The sequence below is a fragment of the Emys orbicularis genome, chromosome 7 (genome assembly GCF_028017835.1).
Source record: "Emys orbicularis isolate rEmyOrb1 chromosome 7, rEmyOrb1.hap1, whole genome shotgun sequence".
Classification (NCBI taxonomy): Eukaryota; Metazoa; Chordata; order Testudines; family Emydidae; genus Emys; species Emys orbicularis.
This window is the reverse complement of record NC_088689.1, coordinates 31,329,056-31,349,486: the sequence shown is the minus strand read 5'-3', so window position 1 is coordinate 31,349,486 and position 20,431 is coordinate 31,329,056. Positions and strand designations below refer to the sequence as shown.

At 40.1% G+C, this 20,431-nt stretch overlaps 1 protein-coding gene across 1 annotated transcript in view; it reads right to left on the bottom strand.

Annotated features, from left to right (window-relative positions):
• Positions 1-7,282: 7,282 nt before the first annotated feature.
• Positions 7,283-20,431, bottom strand: part of BLNK (B cell linker) — a 151,265-nt gene continuing 138,116 nt past the window's right edge. The window contains exons 20-25 of the mRNA XM_065408305.1: positions 19,794-19,872; positions 19,465-19,496; positions 18,283-18,362; positions 12,084-12,167; positions 10,875-11,030; positions 7,283-7,437 (exon numbers count right to left, since the gene is read on the bottom strand). Of these exons, the coding sequence (XP_065264377.1) occupies positions 7,318-7,437; positions 10,875-11,030; positions 12,084-12,167; positions 18,283-18,362; positions 19,465-19,496; positions 19,794-19,872 (551 nt within the window). The 3' untranslated portion in view covers positions 7,283-7,317. The remainder of the gene's footprint in view (positions 7,438-10,874; positions 11,031-12,083; positions 12,168-18,282; positions 18,363-19,464; positions 19,497-19,793; positions 19,873-20,431) is intronic.

The window sequence follows — 20,431 nt, the reverse complement described above, 5'->3', positions numbered from 1 at the left end:
TCTTGATTAGTGACTAAAGCAAAAATAAATACCTTACAGTACTCGTTTAAAAAGAACCAAGTTGAATTATGATACAGGTTATTTAGGTATGGTATATAAATACAAAACAATTTAAAAATAATGCAAAATGATTGCATCAATTGTTGAGATACAACAAAGAACTTTGTGGGTTAGATATTGTATAACTAATTGCAATTACAGTACCATAAAACTGCATATATTTTTCATTACTATCATGTCCTATATTTTTATTATTCTATAGAATGAGTTCCCAGGATTTTTGTTCTGTACATATTTAAAAACCTAAACATGTAAATATTTTTGTACTGCTCAGTTACTTGCTGTAAATCTTGCACAGAATTTTTTCCCCTTTTCAGTTCTGTGCATGTACTACTAAAACTGATTTAAAGGTTTTTCAACTACACACAGCTATTATCCATGTTTTTTTTGTTGTTTTCAATTTGAATTGTTTTTGATTTTGCTTTTTCAGGGATTGAACACTATTGTTAGCAAGTGCCTAAAAGATGTGAAACAGTTTACATTATGTCAACTGTATAACCATAGGTCCAAATAGGACCATTTCCCCAATAGTTTCATTTAAACAAAGCCATATGTGAATGCTTTAAGCTGTATTGCTATGCACATGACACTTGTACTATTTCTGTGCAGTTTGTCTACTTTCTTAGTGAAGTATTTTTCATATAAATTAATAAAACATGTTACAATTGTGGTTAATACATTGAGCCTGAGAATGGAATCAGTTGGAAATATACAGTATATATTCATAATGTATATGGTGTTTAAGAATGGTGAACATTCCTAATCTGTATTGATTCTCATCAATATTAAATTTGCTATAACTGTGTTTACAGAATGATTGTGAGAGTTTATAGAAATTTGTTTTCTAGCCCCAGTATATAGTACCCCCCTGTCACAAATCCCTTAAGTGGCAGCATGTAGTTGCACTGTCCTAGGACCAGAAATTGGATTATACTTTGCTCCAGGGAAAACAAACAGTTCCTATAGCTAGTGCAGATTACTTTCCCTCTCTGCTTCCTCAACTGCACTGTCTGGTATTTGGGGAGGCCTAAACTTTGCCCACTCCCCACCCATCTGTATGGGGAGTAACAGCCTTGCAGAGGCTGCTCTACCTCCTGTTGCAGCTGGTAAATAGGAGTGGCTCATGCAAGGGAATAAGAGAGTTTATGCTCCCTTACTTTCCTGTGTGGAGACACAGCCAGGATCACAATCTGACCCACAGAGATTACTATATTAAGGGCTGTATCCTGCAGTCCTTAGGGAGTCACTGGGAGTCTTGCGTAAGGACTGCAGTATTGTACTCTAAAATATCTGACTCACTTTTGAAATGTTGCTGGAAATCTTAAATGGGTGAAATTCAGCTCTGTGCGCTCAACAAAGGTTCTGCACATTTAAAACATTGTGAGGTCTTAAATTGAACATAGGTTGTCTGGGCTGGTTCTCTGTAGAAGGGTGAATGTCACTCTGACATGAATATGGAGCCTGATCCTGTGTCCAGTGAACATAGTTGTAAACCTCTCATTGATGCCAATGGGAGCAAAATTAGACTGATTAAACTTCTGTTTCATAAAGTGTAATAAGTGTTAGTATATTTTTTGTTTTAAAATGTCTCAAATTGTTTTAATGTTTAAATAGGGATTGGTACTTTATATCAGGAAAAGTATGTGCTTTCAACATTTAAACACTGTTAGAAATTTCCTCCTAAACTCTCCCTGCAAAAAAGTTTAGCATCGACAGATTGCTAGATGCAAATAGTTTTATAACTGTCTTAACTTATATTTTCTTTGGCCAAGATTTTTCAAAAATGCGTGCCTAAAGTTAAGCTCCAAACTTATATTTAGGTCCCAAAATAAACGTCCCTTTTCTTTGTTTTTTGTTTTTCCTCCAAAAAGTGCTGAGCACATAGTGGCTCCTAGTGACTGCTAAAACTTTTGTTCATCGTGACTTTTTGGCTTGTTTGTTTTTGTGTACAGTGTAGGTGTTTTTTGCTGCATGAATAATGCCGACACCTACATTGGTGGGGGAGAGCGGAAGTATGAAAAAATGTCTTGGTATGTGTTTTGAAGGTGCTTAAGAGTGTGTGTTGCTTTGTTGTGTAGAAGCAAAGCAGCAGTCTTTACTGGAAATGAAAATAAGCAATTTGGTGGTAGAAAACTTTGTAATTAATGACTTACGTCATTCATGAGGTGTTTTTACTTCAGCTCTGTAATAAGTGGGTATATAAGTGGATTTAGATTGAAACCTGTATATTTGCATTCACATATGGAGCAGCATTCCAGATCAAATATTTCATTAAGTGTGAAATATTTTCTTTTCATGATGAGATTTAAGCCTCAGAATGAATTTGTCATTCAATTTGTTAATTTTGCAAAGCTTTTAATATAGTGGGGAGAAAAGAAATGTTCTGAGGCTCTTGCCTGGCTTTTTAACACTAATTTATGAAGAATCTACTACTTGGGCTACTTCTGTGTGGCTTGTGCTGCAGTGCAGCGAAGTGAGAGCATACATGGTAATGGTGATTTTAGCCCCCTGCTGCAGCAAAGCAACTCTTAAGCAGACTGAGGGGGTATATGGATGTTTGTTGTAAATCTAAAATTCTGTCGCTTTTGAAATTAATTCCTGTAATATCGACATTAAATTTTGATCCTTTATAAAACTCAGTATGATTTATCAATTTTATATCTCTAACTACTAATAAGCCAGTTACAAAAGACTCTTGAGGATTTAATTGTACCTTGACACATTCTTCCAGAATAATATGGATGCAGTGATTGACTGTTGTAATATGGTATCAGTCTTAATTTTTTGGGGAACTATATATATATATATATATATACACACACATTGTCCGTATATATTTTTCATAAGTATTGTGTGGCTGATAGTCTGGAAAATATCAGCTTCTTCAGAATTAAAACATTCAGTGTGCATCTTTGTGTTACAGCTGAAGGATCCTGTTAAGAGGTATTTCACTGGTACATAAAATGCATTTATAAATATCTTTCTGAAAACGACTGGCAAGGGTTGCAGCCACAGTTATCAAATTTCATTGATTTAAAAAAATGTTGGTTTATATGGAAACACTTTTTAGAATTGGTTATTGCTAACATCAAAGTAAAGATCATATAAATAGAACACACACCAGAATCTTTTTATTAACATTTTATATTATAGATGCAGTTGGTAGTGCTGCCTGCTGTTAAGGTTGCCTGACATTTCCCGTTGTAAGACCTTGTCTTTAGTTGCTTATTATTTTGCCAAACTTTTAACTGTTTGGGATGAAATTTTGCATGCTGGGTTTCTACTTCAGGCTGTTCTTGAAAGTTCCAGCAAAAACGGTTCAGCCATTTCCAAGAACAACATTTGGGGGAAATAGTTTAGTTGTGCTCTAGTGCCTCTATACGTGGGAGCAGGGATTTGAAATTTGGCAGAGGCATGGCATGATATTTGTGTCAGATTTGTGCCCTTTTCTCTTCTTGTGAAAAACCACCCAAATTTGGCCAAATTTTAAGCCTTTGGAAGATCTTTGTTCATTCACGTTGCATAGATACTTGAAGTTGAGCAGTCCAGGGACTGAGCAGGAGTTTCCATGCAGGTTGCTGTGGGCAGTTGTGGTACTAGGCACAGGAACTGAGAGTTTGAAGATTCCACCCAGCCCAGTATCCTGTCTTCAGACAATGGTTGGTGATAAACCGAGGGAATAAACAGAAGAGCAGAATTTATCAAGTAATCCATCCCGTTGTCCAGTCCCGGCATTTCTGCTGGTGCCTAGGCAATGTGAAAGAGCAACTGCCTGATTTGATTGCAGTGGGGACAAGAACCAGGCTGACAGCAACTGTGAGAGTAGAATGGGACAAGGAGCATGGGAAGGGGAAATGGGGACAATGGAAAATGAGAACAAGTGGAGGAGGAAGACTGAGGTTAGATGAGAGGAGTCTGGGACTGGCTGCACAAGGAAATGGGTGGGGATACTGGGACTGTGAGCTGTGTTGGAAGGAAAATTGGTACTTAGGGAGCATGTTGGAGAAGAATGGGACTAGGATGAGGAAGCTGGCTGGGGAGAGATGGAACTGGGACAGGAGCAGAAGGGATCAATGTATTTTTTTTGGGTGGAGGAGGAAGGAACAGGGGCTGAATGGTCTGTGTCTACTAGAGCACACTTCCTTCCAGAACCTGGAATTGAACTCAAGATTTCAATCATTCCTCTGCTGTCAGCAAAAATCTGTGGAAATGCACCGGCAAAGTGGCTGGGCCATATTGAGGATGACAACCTACTGCTGCTATCAGTTACTCTGTTAACTCAAAGTTAGAGTTCTGTGCTGTGGCTCCATGTAGGTGCCAATATGATGCCACATGATATAATTCTTTTTTCCAATTTGCATTCAAGCACTTAAAAGTTGGGAAATGCCAGAAGTAAGGTTACCTGTGCAACCTTAATTCTCTCCCCCCCCCCCCCGATGCATGCATATGTATTATGATAAGTCTTTAATTACATGACCACATACTATTCACGTTTCATTTGTTGCAGAAGTTGGAAGTTGTGTAGTGAATGAGGTAGAAAATTGCAAGAAGAGAAAAGATGGTCTCATGGTTAACACAGTTGAGAATCCTGGAGAACTGGAGTCTGTCCCTGCCTCTGCCACAGAGTTCCTCTGAGATGCTGGGCAAGTCACTTAAACCAAAATTTCACAGGTGGTTACTAATTGTGTGCTCAGTTTTCTGAGTGTCTGACTTGATAACCTGGAGTCTGAGTTACAGAAGTGCTGAGCACTTACAGTGGGAACTATAATCGGGGGAGCTGTGCTTTGAACATATGAAGTGCTATATAATAAAAAATTTAAAAAGTAAGGTTCTAGGAGTTGCACATTGGGCACCAAAAATTATTGGAGGCTTTTGACCTTAACCTCTTTGTCTCTGTTCCCCATCTGTAAAATGGGGATAATACCACCGCTCACTTTGTGAATGTTTCTCATGTATTCATTTATTTTCACAACAATCAGATACTATAGTGATGAGCATCATAGAAAAGCCCATGAGGAAATAATTCTCTTTTCAGAGTAGGTTTGAATATTATGCAATAAATAAGGTATGGGGCCATATATAGAAAACAAAATATTGAATAGCTACTAAAGTGAGCACACACCATCCTATAATGTACTGAATGAAGTGGTGGTTGCATGGAAAAATAGTAGCTGATCATGTAATTAAAGAATATATCATAATGCATGTGCACAAGTATGCCAAATTAAGGTTGCACAGACAGCCTAATGTTGACATTTCCTAATGTCTGAGTGCTTAGTAACTTTAACATTCTTTCAATGTAATTTGTATATAGTGTGTATATGTATATAAAGAGACAGACATTAAAATCTTAGCACACTTGGGAGTGGATGGTAACTGCTTACAGGTATGGGGCTAGCATTTCTCCTGTTAGGAAAATCTGGAGAATGCTTTGGGCTAAAATCTTAACAGCACTGTGCTCCTGCCATTCCAGATGTGCATAGTGACCTTAGTGGGCCTAGAATTTGGCCCATTGTGTATTCTTTGTTACAATAGCAATACACAAAGTATAACAAACAACTTCTGTAAAAAGTTTTTTAGTATCGGTTTGTTCCAGAGCTATTGTGACATCAGCATCCACTTTTTCTGTCTTTTTACAACTTGCCTACTAGGGGTGGTTTTAGAGAGAAAGGAATGTAGTTTTGTCTCAGCTTTTGAATTTTGAGAATGTGAGCTCCCATGTCTTTCAAAGAACAGTACTGGCAGGAATAAATTACACTACTTGGTCATTCTGCTGCAATTTTAGTATCAGACAGACATCAAGTACTCTAATTCTTGCATGTTAATATGAATAAGTGAGATGGTTCCGCATCCTCCCTGAGCTCTGGAACTAAAAGCAGGTTGAGTACTACATTTGTCTTTCTTAAAATTAAGCCTTACTTTTAGCCCTAAAATTATTGTTCACTGATTCAACATTTATCTATGCATTAATTATTCTTAGTCAACTGGAGTACTTTTTTTGTATTGCATTGTAATATGGAAGATATTTGAACAGATAATTACTGTGTCCTCAGATGTCAGACTAAAAACAACTTAAAATATATTTAGAACCTACTAGACTTGGTATCTGATGAAAATAGCTGATGTCATGACTGGGAGCTTCAACTCGTAACTTGGCTAGATTAAAAAAATCATGGATTCAACAGAGATACTTATTTTACTCATGACAACAATCTGTAACCCACTAACCCTCCTTTGTCCTATGACTGCAGAGGTGTTAATTGCCCACTTCATCTTAAAGGATCTCCTGCAACAGCTGTTTATCCCTTAAACTAAAAAAATCTGTCCCACCTTGTTTTTAGCTGGGATGCTGATTATCTTTTCCAGACCTGAAGAAGAGCTCGGTGTAGCTTGGAAGCTTGTACCTTTCACCAAAAGAAGTTGGTCCAATAAACGATATTACCTCATCCATCTTGTCTCTTGTATCTACTAGTGGCAGATGCTGGAATTGTACAGGTGGTGATCCTGGAACATGCCAGCCTGCAGCATGGCACTGTAGTAATCCTGCTTCAATTTCCCTCTTGATTGCCCAAGAATGTAGTGTTTAAGTAATATTTAGCAATGAAGGAATCTGGTGTTCCTACAGTAAGCTCTAAATCCTACAGGTAACAATTTGCAGACAGGCATTTGAGAAAACTGTCTAGCCAAAAATATACATGGGAGAAAAAATACAGGCATATGAGCAAACTGTATATTGATATTTGTTGTAACAATAGAATGTATGAAGCAGCTCATGCAAAGATAATATTCACAGTAAAATAAACACAAGCTATACTAAAGTATTCTGACAGCAGTTAGAAGCACAACAGTAAATATCAACCAGTAATATTACTGTACATTATTCATTTTACAGTATTTTTACATTTTATTTGCACATTAAAAATACAACCAAAAACCTCATGAATCAGACAGTCGGAGTAGAGCTCTGGGCAGTGCTAATCCATTCATATCTTGAAATCCCAGACATGGTGCAACATACTATCCTTGTCTGGTTGCATACAGTGGTCCATTTCTTAGTTATAGTCATTCTACTTTCAAGAGCTCTGGATCTTGCAAATGAATTGCTTTATTGAAAACAGCGAGCTGTAGTAGATGTAGTTCTTTGAACATATTGAATTTTATTATTATTATTTTTTTGTTTAAAATACTTGATCCAGAAACTTTGGGAAGTTGGAAAAATACATATAAAAATCTTGATCTTCTTACAGTTCAGTGTAATTATGAAACTCTAACAATATGTTTCAGTTTGGTGGAATCTTTTGTGTTGTTGTGGCTGTCGATTAAAACAAGGGGTGTATGCTGATGATTCTCTATTATTTCAGCAACACTTGTGAAGCGCTGGATTGAGAAAACAGAAATCAGTTAGAAGTCTCATCGATTACTTGGCTAACATAATGAAAATCACAAGAATCACTACTTCATCTTCTTTCTCTCTGTCACGGTCATCTTTGGAACTACAGGATCTTCTGAGATCATGTTATCAAATAGGTGTGTCTCCCTTCCCCTGTGACTAAGTATGTTGCCTCCACTGTGTACTTTGTATCCTCTAACAGTAGAAGGAGGCAGTAGAGTAGAGAAAATTGAAGAAATATGGGGTAATGATATTTATGTTTCGGTGAGATATTTACACCAATCATGCAATAGCTTGGTTCTCCTATTGCTCATTTTAGGAAGAAGGTTTTGGGACAGGCCACTAAGGCTGAGCTATTCAAAGGTGATGATCTAGGTGATCTGGAAGCTGGTGGCAGGAGCCAACTCACTAGCCAGTGTGACAAATAAAGCTCCAAACAGTAGTAAAATTTCATTCCCTTTACATGAGGGTTGGTTTATTTCTCAAAATCAACAGTCCAACATAAATCAAATACATCACCAAGGTGTTGCTGGTTGTCCCCTTTTCCCTGACTTAGAATATGAGGGTTGGAAGGGACCTTAAGAGGTCATCTAGTCCAACCCCCTGCTCAAAGCAGGAACAATCCCCAGACAGATTTTTGCCCCAGCTCCCTAAATGGCCCCCTTAAGGATTGAACTCACAACCCTGGGTTTAATAGGCCAATGCGCAAACCACTGAGCTAGCCCTCCCATAGGTCTCCCTGACCCCCTTGCCGGCCTTTTATCTGAAGAACAGGTGGTCTTCAGGCTATTACCTGATCTCTGGCCTGAAACTCATCCCCTGGGAGGCAGATAATGAAGCTCAGGTGGGGCTAAGCCTAATGCCCTCAAAGGGCCTCCTAGCATGTGGTAATGGTATTTGAGCCTCCAAAGCTCCATACTGCTTTAGAAATAGCCTGATTATCAATGTAGCATAACACTGATACAGTGGGGTACCGCAGGGATCAGTTCTGGGTCTGGTTCTGTTCAATATCTTCATCAATGATTTAGATAGTGGCATACAGAGTATACTTATAAAGTTTGCGGGTGATACCAAGCTGGGAGGGGTTGCAAGTGCTGGAGGATAGGATTAAAATTCAAAATGATTTGGACAAACTGGAGAAATGGTCTGAAGTAAATAGGATGAAATTCAATAAGGACAAATACAAAGTACTCCATTTAGAAAGGAACAATCAGTTGCACAAATACAAAATGGGAAATGACTGCCCAGGAAGGAGTACTGTGGAAAGGGATTTGGGGTCATAGTGGACCACAAGCTAAATATCAGTCAACAGTGTAACGCTGTTGCAAAAAAAGCGAACATCATTCTGGTATGTATTAGCACACGGGTGGGCAAACTATGGCCTGCGGGCTGCATCCAGCCTGCCAGCTGTTTTAATCCGACCCTCAAGCGCCTGTTGGTGAGTGAGGTCTGTGGCTTGCCCCGTTCCGGTTGGGGAGCAGGGTCGGGGCTGCTCCACGCGGCTTCCAGAAGCAGCAGCATGTATTCCCTGCGGCTCCTACGCGTAGGGCCAGCCAGGGGGCTCCACTCTGCATGCTGCCCCCACCCCAAGTACCGCCCCTGCAGCTCCCATGGGTCGGGAACCACAGCCAATGGGAGCTGCAGGGGTGGCATCTGCAGACGGGGCAGCGCGCAGCAGAGCTGCCTGGCTGCACCTCAGCGTAGGAGCCGGAGAGGGGACATGCTGCTGCTTCCAGGAGCTGCTTGAGGTAAGCGCTACCCTCATTCTGCACTCCTAAGCCTCCCCCTCCTGCCCTCCGAACCCCTCGGTCCCAGCCCAGAACACCCTCCACCACAAACCCCTCATCCCCAGCCCCACCCCAGAGCCTGCACTCCTAGCTGGAGCCCTTGCACCCCCCCCCCATACCCCAACCCCCTGCCCCAGCCCTGATCCCCCTCCCATCCTCTGAACCCCTCGGACCTAGCCCGGAGCACTTTCCTACACCCCAAACCTCTTATCCCCAGCCCTACCCCAGAGCCCACACCCCCGAGCCTGGAGCCTCCTCCTGCACCTGAACTCCTCATTTCTGGCCCCACCCCAGAGCCTTCACTCCCTCCCAGACCCCAACCCCAATTTCGTGAGCGTTCATGGCCTGCCATACAATTTCTATACTCAGATGTGGCCCTCGGGCAAAAAGTTTTAGCAGGGGTGTTGTAAGCAAGACATGAGAAGTAATTATTTCACTCTACTCCATGCTGATTAGGCCTCAACTGGAATATTGTGTTCAGTTGTGGGCTCCACATTTCAGGAAAGATGTGGGCAAATTGGAGAGAGACCAGAGAAAAGCAACATAAATGATTAAAGGTCTAGAAAACATGACCTATGAGGGAAGACTGAAAAAATGGGGTTTAGTCTGGAAAAGAAGACTGGGAGGGGACACGATAACAGTTTTCAAGTATGTAAAAGGAGGAGGAAGAAAAATTCTTTTTCTTAATCTCTCAGGATAGGACAAGAAGCAATGGGCTTAAATTGCAGCAAGGGAGGTTTAGGTTGGACATTAGGAAAAACTTCCTAACTGTCAGGGTGGTTAAGCACTGGAATAAATTGCCTAGGGAGGTTGTGGAGTCTCTGTTACGGGAGATTTCTAAGAGCAGGTTAGACAAACTCCTGTCAGGAATGGTCTAGGTAATTAGTCCTGCCACGAGTGCAGGGGACTGGACTAGATGACCTCTTGAGGTCCCTTCCAGTTCTATGATTCTATGATTATACTCCAGAAGAGTTTTAACATTTATGCAAATGCAACCCAAGATATCAACTCTCTCTTTTTGGTAAGTGGTGGGGAGACAGAGGGAGCAGTTCTGACTAATTTTCTCCCTAAATATTTAAATGTAACTGTTCTTTTTTCAAAGATCCCATTGAGTTCAATGGGAGCTGTTGCATGAAGGATGGTTAGAAGATTGGTTTTCAAGAAAGGATGGAGAATTTACACTTAGTAACTGAAGTTCTGATCCTGATGACTGTCCAAAATGATAAAATATATTTGTATATTTTAAACTAATCTGTGACTTTGAAGTCCCAATTTGCAGTAACCTAAGTTACCTTCTGAGGTGGATTTAAAGCAGTGGTTCTCAATCGGGATACACAGAGGTCTTCCAAGGGATACATCAGCTCATCTAGATATTTGACTAGTTTTACAACAGGATACATAAAAATCAGACTCCTGAAAGGGGTATTGTAGTCTGGAAAGGTTGAGAGCCACTGATTTAAAGTACCTTATTTTATATTTGTTTCATTGGATTTTTTCAGTCTGAAGGATAAATCAATTATTTGATGAGGTATATTTTTATCTTGGTGAATGAAGCTTTACATCCTAACAATGTAATTAAAAAAAACCTTTTATTTTTACTTATTAGGGCATAAATCTGGAAAAGGAAAAACACTCACCTCCTCGCCAGTTTTTTCTCTGCCCAGTGCATATCGTTTAGTTGTTTCAATAAATCGTACAGGGATATTGTACACTTTTTTGTTATAAAACACAACTAGTGTGTACGGCTGCTTTGAATCCTGACCAGAACTCTTCCTTATCAGAAAAGATCCATCCTGTATTAAGGAAAGGAAATGCAATAATATTTTATTCGTTAATTTTGTTGCTATCATTGAGGATGTATCAAAATTCACTGGGAGAAATGGGGGAGCTTCCCCCCAATATTAGCTTATACAGGTGTCATTTAGCAGCATTCTCTGCTGTCCCAATGGCTGCTGCTGCATGTTCCCTCCCAGCTAGAGAAAGGAGAGGAACAAATGAGCAGGTAATAACCGCTTCCTGGGGATCACAGGACATTAGGAAGTGAAGACTGTATAAGCTACCACCAGTGGCAGTAGGTTGGCAAGGAAGGAGAGAGAACCTGAGCAGATGAAATGCTCTCAACAGCTTTACACAAGCAGCAAACAAACCACTGTTGGGGTTATCTAATGCTTCCTAGCCAGCGATATCCTATCCTAAAGATTACCCCACTATTCTGTCCCTCTATCCCACATGGTGGAGCCATAAAAAAAAAAAAAAAAGTGTGTTGGGGGAAAGAAAGGCCTCTGGAAGACTGGGCCTTTGCTGGCACATAGGGTGCTGCCCTAAGTGTGATGCTCCCTGTGGCATTAGAGCTTTGTGCAAACTGATCTAGTCTCAGTCAGGAAGTTCAGACAAAGTCTAAAGCCCAGGTCAGAGGGCTTAGTAGTGTGTGTGTTGTTAAGTTATCATTTTGAAATAAAGTGGTAGAACCAATTTTACAGATACCAGCATTTGAGTATGAGACAGTGGGCAGTGATGGAGCTTGTTTTGTATCCGTGGCCTGTTTCTTGCCTTGTAAGGGATGTATCTGAGTTAATAGATCTTTTCCATCTCTAGCTGCTATAATACTATTGCCTCCAGTGGGCCAAAAATCTGTACTGAGTTACACAGGTTCAAGTTTAATTGACTTTAGAGACCACCATTTCAACCAAATCTAAACTGTGTAGACACACTTCAGCCAACACTACTCTAAACTGTTCAGGGTGGGGCCCAAACTGTCTGGGAACAATTCAAGTTTTATTCCCCATTCCACATGTCTAAAATTTTCTTAAAAGAGGCATACTGCAAATGTTAACTCCCCGCTTTACCTTATTTGATTTGTATAATGCATCTTCTGCAGTTTTTCGATCACAATAAGCTGCATACCATGCTTTATCATGAACACCAGCATCCTGTGAGAGAGGTGGAGACCTTTGTCAATGCAGTGGAAAAGCCTGGTTTTCTTCTATAACTTACAGCAAAATATGATAGTTTCTTCATTGGATATTATGTACTATACAGCTATAAGATAGGGGTAATAAAATATGAACACATACTGTAGTGTATCCATTGCCAAATGATGAGAACCATAAGTGTGCAGAGCATTTTAGAAAACACATAGTTAAGACAGGCCTCTGTCAAGAGCTCACGGTCTTAACTGGACAGATGCAGTTCAAATGAAGGATAAGTTGAAACCAATCACTGAATGCTAAGAGAGGAGATCTTAAGGAGAGGTATCCATGTGGAGATGGAGGATAGTTGGCATTTGTATAGCAGAAGACTGTTCCAGTGGAAAGAGGAGGGACTAAGAGAGAGACTTGTGAATCATTTTCACTATTAATAATTAAATATCATTTTCTGCTGATATTTACATACTGATTTAGCATATACTTTTGTGTGTTGCAGTGGGTGTTGGCCACAGGATGCCAGGTTTCTTTTACACCCTCCAAATCAAGCAAGTTGTATAACGTGGTGACTCCGCCCTACCTAAGGTTGTTCTCAGTTCTGAATATATCGTTGTGGGTTGGGTTAAATCCCATTTAAACTGTAGTGACCTCCACCCCCTCATTTAAGATAAATGAGTGAGACAGCTAAGCAGCCCCACATGATGTCTGGTCTACACTACAGAGTTAGGGTGATGCAAGGCAGCGTACATCGACCTAACTATGTAAGTGTCTACACTAAATTTTCACTCCCACTGACATAACTGCTCTGCTATGCTGACTTAATAACTTGACACCACCTCCAGGAGAGGCATAGAATCAATGTCGATGTAATTAGGTTGAGGCAGTATCAGTGTAGCCACTGCATTGCTTACATTGACTGGTACTGGCTTTCAGAAGCTATCCGACAATGCCTCATGTTGACAGTACAAGTGCTCCTGGTGAGGATGCGCACTGCTGACACAAGAAGCAAAGTGTAGACACACACAAGTGATGTAATTAGTGCGGCGCCTATATGCCGACGTAAGTTAGGTCAACTTAATTTTGTAGTGTAGACATGCGCTAAGACCAAGGGAATATGAACCTACCCAGTCATTTTGACCATGTGGGTAGAAGGCTCCATAGGTTATTGTCTTTGGGTATGGGTGTGTGTGTGTATGTGTGTGTAAGGCTATGTTTAACTATGAACTAGGGGTGTGAATCCCAGCTCATGTAACATACTCACTAGCTCAATGAGACTGAGCACAAGTATAAATAGTAGTGTAGCTGTGGTAACACGGGCTGCAGCAGCGGCACAGCTTAGCCAAGTACATTCCTGTGGGGTTCGGATAGGTTTGTACTTGACATATGCTATTGCAGATCCACTACCATTTATACATGTGCTAGCTTGATGATAGCTTCTGAGAGTATGTGTATGCAAGCTGGGAATCACGCCCCTAGGTCGTAGTGTAGACGTAACCAGAGAGGTCGGGGGAGAGACAGAGAGTGTATGAGTGAATAGAGAAGCAGGACAGAGAGTGAGACAGAGACAGCCTGAACAAGCACCTGGGAGCATTACCCTGCAGAAAGGCTAGAGAGAAAGTTTTTAGTGCTGCGAGTGAGGACACTGTCTCCTGTTATGGGGTTCCTCCCATGTTTGGGGAAATAGAATTTTGTATGTTTTCTGTAAATAAGATTGCATCAAAGGTACCAGACTCCAACTTCCATTTCTCCTCCCAGCTGAAACAATCTGCAGGGTCCCATATTTTCACTAGATACTCAGTCAAAAAGAGGTAACAGTAACTTTAGCTTGTATGGGTGGAAACTTCACTCTCATCTGCTTTGCTCTATCAATTTCCCATGCTCCTCAAAGCAGCAGCCATTAATTCTATTCATACCACATTCTCCTCCAAACTGACAGTGTTTTCAAAACTGGTTATAAAAGCATCCTGCAAACTACACTCTCCCCATTTCTTTTCTTCCACTCCAGTTGGATTCTGTCATCCAGTGGATACTCCTTGATGCTAGGAGTGATGGCTGCTTTTATATCTCCAAACATTTCTCACACAGCAGGACTCTGTATTGAACAAGCCGCCCTCCCCAGTGAGTACTGATAGCTTTTGATTATTTATTGAAAGGATCCTTCCACAAGGGGGCCCTGGATCTGCCATTGACTTGGCCATATAATCTTAGGCAAGTCACTAAACCTCTCTGCGTTAGTTCTCCCAGATATAAATGGGTACAATACTTTTCTAATTCTTGGAGTGTTGTGAGGTTTATTTAATTAATATCTGTGAAATGTTTTGAAACCTCAGTTTATAAGGGCAGAGTGTTACCATTAAAAGTTGGGATCTTCTGCATAGAAAAACAGTAAGGATAAAAATGTCAAAATCACCTAATTCCCATTTTCCAAAATTACTTGGTCCTTTAGGCTCCTAAGTCACTCAGGTGCTTTAGAAAAAATTACCCTAATTGAGTATTTGGAAGCACGTATTTTTGCTCAGATTTATTTTCCTGTAATTCAGAGGGGAGATTACATTTTTTTTCTTGCAGTTAGGGAACAGTTGTACTTACTGTACAGGAAGGGGAATTATTGTAATGTTTTTAAAATGTGCTTTATTTTATTCTATGATATAATGATATGCTGTACATAACATGCACACAGATGGACTGGGATGCAAGGGTCCACCAGACCCGCTGACCCTTCACTAGAAACATGCATTTTATTAAACAAAGGAGTACTGGCCTAAGGGAAGAGTCATGAGTGGGGGAAATAACCAGGACTTCAGGAACCCCACACTGTATGGGTCAATAGCATTGGCATTAAAGTGGTTTCAATCATTTAATTAAAACCAGGTAAAAAGTAAAACAAACTAAAACTAGGACCTCTGAAAAGATCTGAAACCTTCAAGGCAGCCTCTGTCTGTAAAGGACTGGATTAGGGTACTAAGGTGTAGCAGCAAAGACAACAGGATAAAACAGGGCCTCTTCATATATGTGAGAGCTTATGATCAAAGTATGGTTGAAGTGAGCTAAAGTTTGTTATAGAGCTAGTACATAGGCTGAAAGAGAGAGCTCAGCACATCCTTGACTCTCTGCTATCTTTGACCTTCCCCCACATGTCCCTGGAAGAAAAGAAAGAAAGAGGGCTGGCCTAAATACTACAGTCAAAATACTTTCTCCCTAACTGCTCCAGATTTTGGGGAAGTGAATCTTTATTCTCTCTATCTTTTTTTATTTTTTTTATTTTTTTACTTTTAAAAGGAGAGATTGTTACTCAATTCTTTGTGGTAGGGTGTTTCCAGAGTGAAGCTTCCTTTTGATAATGAGTTATTATTTTTAAGGGTTGCTTGTGCTAACTGTTGGTTGGGAATTTCTGCCTCCAAATATGTCTAAAATAGTCATTTATCTCTCCCCCTGGAAGTAACAATTATTCTTGACTGCCTTTCATTCTGTATAGTTCTAATCCATCTATCATTTTGATATAAATGCTATTACCATGGGCCCTGTGTGTTAAAAGCCTCTCCCATTTCCCTATAAAAGCAGTTAATGCAGGAGTGCAAGTATATTTGCAAGACATCAGTTGTATTTGTATGTGTGAGCAGAATCAAAAGTGAAATATGGGATGACAGAATCTGGATATAAGTTTGTAATGACTTACTGGACTCCAGATTGCCACTGGCTCTGAAAGCATTCAATGGTTAGGCATATGGAGTTGTTCAGAATGAAGTAAGGGAAGGTGCAGGTAAGCTTAGCAAATCTTAACGTTTTCACTATACTTCCTGTAGCTCTCCCATCACACAATCCCAAGAGGGTTTTTTTATTCCTTCCTATTGGATTTTCATAAAAAAAATAAATGGGAGAATGGTCTGGGGCTTTTTTTCCCCTTTAAGGGTGTGTATGCAGACTTGTGAGTTTATAGTTTGTATGTCAAGTGGCTGCTAAGTTAGCAATTATTACTGCGAATAGCTGGAATTGTCATAGTAAATGATGTATAGTTAGTGCTGTTCTGCAGGTGTCAATGCATGCAACCTCCTCATAAGACTATTAATATCTTTATAGAATTTGCTAGAATATACCCTGTCTCCATTTTAAATTTAACCTTCAACATTTCTGAGTTCCATGAGTGTACATATGATGTCACTTTTTCTTGAGGGGAGGAGTATGTCATTTTATTTTCATACATCATCTTAATTGCATTACAATAAAGTTGTTGCTTTCACAGAAAGTTTTAACAACAACCCACCCCTCTCCTCTTTATAGTGCAAGGGGTCCAAGAGTGCTTCAAGCATAATACAGAGTGACTGGAACTGTTATGTTAACTGTCATGGAGCAGGGGGAGCAATGGCAAATCTGGAATGCACTCATACTGTGGTGATTAGCGCTGTATAAGAACCTATATAGAATAGACAAAAACAGCTTCTCCCTGAAACCTTCTTTCTTCCTGTCACATAAACTGTTGGGAATGTTCAGCTAGCTGAACAGAGAGCTCATGCCAGCTGTGCAGTGAAAGTCAACCACTTAATGAAGGTGTTGCCTTCATGAACCAAACAAATCAAAGAGTACCTATGCGGTACAGTTTGCTGCAGCAAATGATAATACCAGCGTACATGATAATTTTGGGGAAAATATCATTGATTTCATCAGCAATGTTTCACTTTTCCTGGTTAAATGGATCTTTTAGTCAGTCAATCTTCTGGTTTTGCCCATAGCTGCTATATTAAAAGCTCCAAATATAATTGTTACAAGCTGTTTGCTTTTGTGTCTGCTGGATTATTTTTATGAAAAAAGATTTTTCATAATATCCACTATGACCAACTGTTAAAATTGTTCCACAATTGCAAGTTCTTTGTGTTCTGCTTGCTGCTGTATTATCTTTGTCATATCAGCCTTTAGAACATTTAGTGTTACTAGTTCTGCAATAATAGAGCCTTTGTTCAACAGAACTATTTCTACTTCGTTTGTGATTACTAGACAGGACGGCTTCCTGCATTTTGTCTTCTGCCATCTTCCGAAGGGAGACCGAAGGGGACATATTGAAATAAAAGTAGCCATATTTTCTTAGATTTTTTCAAACCCGTTATGTTGAAATACAAAATAGAAAAAGTTTTCCAGTTATTCACAAAGATAACTTGGCACTAATTCCAAAAGGGGTTTATAGTGAAAGGAAAACTGTTTTAGGGAGCAGCAGGGCGCAAGGCTGATAGGGAGGGACTATTTGTCAGGTGGAAGGATCGTAGTTTTCACAGAGAAGGGTGTGGGCAACCAGTGGCCTCTCACTTAGTGTCTTAGATCCCATCTCTGCTGATGAACCAAACTGCATTAAACAGGGCAATGTTTTTAAATATGACTCTGTCTTGAGCATTCCTGTGTTGTACTATCTCTGGCAGACTCATGCTCCAACAAGGTTGGAGTATCTCTACCTAGCATGGTTCACAAGTGTGTGCGTGTGTGTTCCTACTAGTGTATTCTTGGATCTCTCATTATTTATCCACTGACAACAACTGCAGACAGTTTGCACGGCTTTGGACTAAACATGTGGATACGTACTTTCAGAAAGGCTAGTGAGCAGTTGAGTTCAGCTATGAAATACAAAAAGGAAAAGGGCAATTAAGTGCACTCTATATCTATCTGCACCCAGGACTGGGCTAAATATACCAATAAGGCATTTTCTGTTTGCATCAAACAATCCCATAGTGAGTAAAGTGAAGACCTGAAACAAGTTTGACTAAGCTGCTTTTCAGTTCCTGTTTACATTGCGCAAGAAAACTTTTCCTGCCTAGGTTTTGTATAAGTATATCTAATCATAATCCTACAGTTTAGCATGGCTTTAACACCCTGTGTCTTCCACCTATTTTGGGCTGGAACTGGGCAACTAGATGACTTATACCCTGACAAAAGATTTCACTGTAGATAGGGCCAAAGTTGTTATCATAAGGAAGGAAATGGACCACAAGCACAGGATTATGCTTTCTTGGAGAGTAGGTGGTGTGGAGAAGAGTAGGATCAGAGAGCCAGGGGTCTCTCTGTAAGACTCCTCTTACAACAGAGCCTGATGGCACATGCTTCCTCATGTGCATCTTTTAACCCTTAGCTAATTTCATACCTGGTCTGTAGTATCCAAACTAGCTGAAATACTGCTGCGTGGAAGAGTGCCCATTGTGCGGTTTGCAGTGTCTAGCGGTTCTGGGAAGAACAAGGTGTAACACGTGTAAGTGTCCAATGTAACTATTCCTATTATTTTGTTGGGGGCAGAGGTAGGAGGAAACAATAATGCAGTAGATTGTCACAACTCTGTCAGCTAAAGGAATAAGGAGAACAATCCATCCTACTTTTTGGGTACGTCTATACTTACCTCCGGGTCCGGCGGTAAGCAATCGATCTTCTGGGATCGATTAATCGCGTCTTGTCTAGACGCGATAAATCGATCCCGGAAGTGCTCGCCGTCGACGCCGGTACTCCTGCTCTGCAAGAGGAATACGCGGAGTCAACGGGGGAGCCTGCCTGCCGCGTGTGGACCCGCGGTAAGTTCGAACTAAGATACTTCTCTTCAGCTACGTTATTCACGTAGCTGAAGTTGCGTATCTTAGTTCGAAGTGGGGGGTTAGTGTGGACCAGCCTTAAGAGAGTGACCAATATCTTCATAAAAGTAAATTCTGCTGTCTATTAAAATTCTCTGAATAATTTATAATCATATAATGAAAATGCTGAAATCTTTCTGGTATATATTATCATTTGATCCAATTTACATTTCTATCTGTGTAAAAATAATGAACTGCATATAAGAAATCTTGCCCTGAATCTGAAACTGTAAATTGAAATATTTCCAACTGCCTCTTAAAAGTATTATTTACAGCAGAACTTAAGCATTAGTCATAATGAAAGTATTCCATTTTTTTCTGTAGTGCAAGAACAAATGGCTGGATTCAATAAAAACGTCATCTGGCTTCCAAGTTGCAGACTGAACCAGTCCAGAAAAATGTTATATTTGGGGTCTTGTGTGGTGTGGAAGCCAGATGGAATTTTATTGAATTCGGCCCAAACTGGCTTAGGTTTTGACTTTCAGAGTCACAAAGGGGAATTAAGTGCCCAACTCCCATTGACTTTCCCAGTAAGTCCCACTGGTCTTGCTTAATTGTACTAATTAAGCTAATATCATACAACCAGCTGAGTATTTTAATCTCATTCTTGTATGTGTTACAGAGACCAACATATTCAGAATCCAATGAATATATATGTGGCAACTGAAATAAACCCAGACTTACTATAAAAGATAAATTGTGCTTACTTGGTAGGGCTGGTGGCTTTTGAAGTAATGGCCTGAAATAAATATTTAGAGATTACCGAAAGGTCTGAGGATGTCTACCTAACACCTATGTTTGAATAACTGAGCATGTGTATGGAAGAAAGCAATAACAGAGTGTGTGTGGTGATGTATATGTTCCCTCATGAGGTTGAGGACTGAAGTAAAAGTCTCAAGAAATAGAACTTTAAAAGAGAAGTAAAAGCTGCAGAGAGAAGAATGCTTCCCTCTGAATCTCTCACATAATTTTGTTCAAACTTAGTAGTGAGTCTTGTGTCTATAGCTATAAGAAAGGAAATGAAACTAGCTTTTACTTTTGGGCTGTCGTTGGTAGGGGTGGAAGTGGGAGCTCTTGGTTGGGACCTCGTCGCCGTTCAGCGGCTGTAGGTTTCTCTGTAATATGGAAAAAATTGTAAATGCAGGATTAGCTTTAAAAATAATCACCCCAAATGGGAGATGACAACTTTAATTCATTTTTTAATTTGTAGAATAAACATTATTTTTACTGTGCCTTTTCCCTAACTCACACACTAAGTGAAATGCTCACGCACACTGGGCCATATTGTACCACAGATTTTCAGGCAGTGCTCCCTATTGATTTAAATGGGGACTATTTACAAATGAGTGGTGTGATATTGCCCCTTAATGCTAGTGAATTAAAGCACAGAACGTTTAACTAATAACAATAGCAAATGAAAAACTGAAACAAGGAGGGCCAGATTCTTCCACCCTTACTCACTTTCGGTGGCATTCTCCTCTGCCCCGGGGGCCCACTTACGTCCTCCAAATGGCTCTCTTGTGGTGTGAATTTCACCCTTTGAGTAGTCTATTACTCTGCCTACAGCCCCACTGATTTAAATGGGACTGTTTGCAGAGAAAAATGCTACTCAGTGCAAGTAACGGGGGCTGATTCATGTTCTAAATCACTAAAAAGCAAAAGTTCAATTCTTGT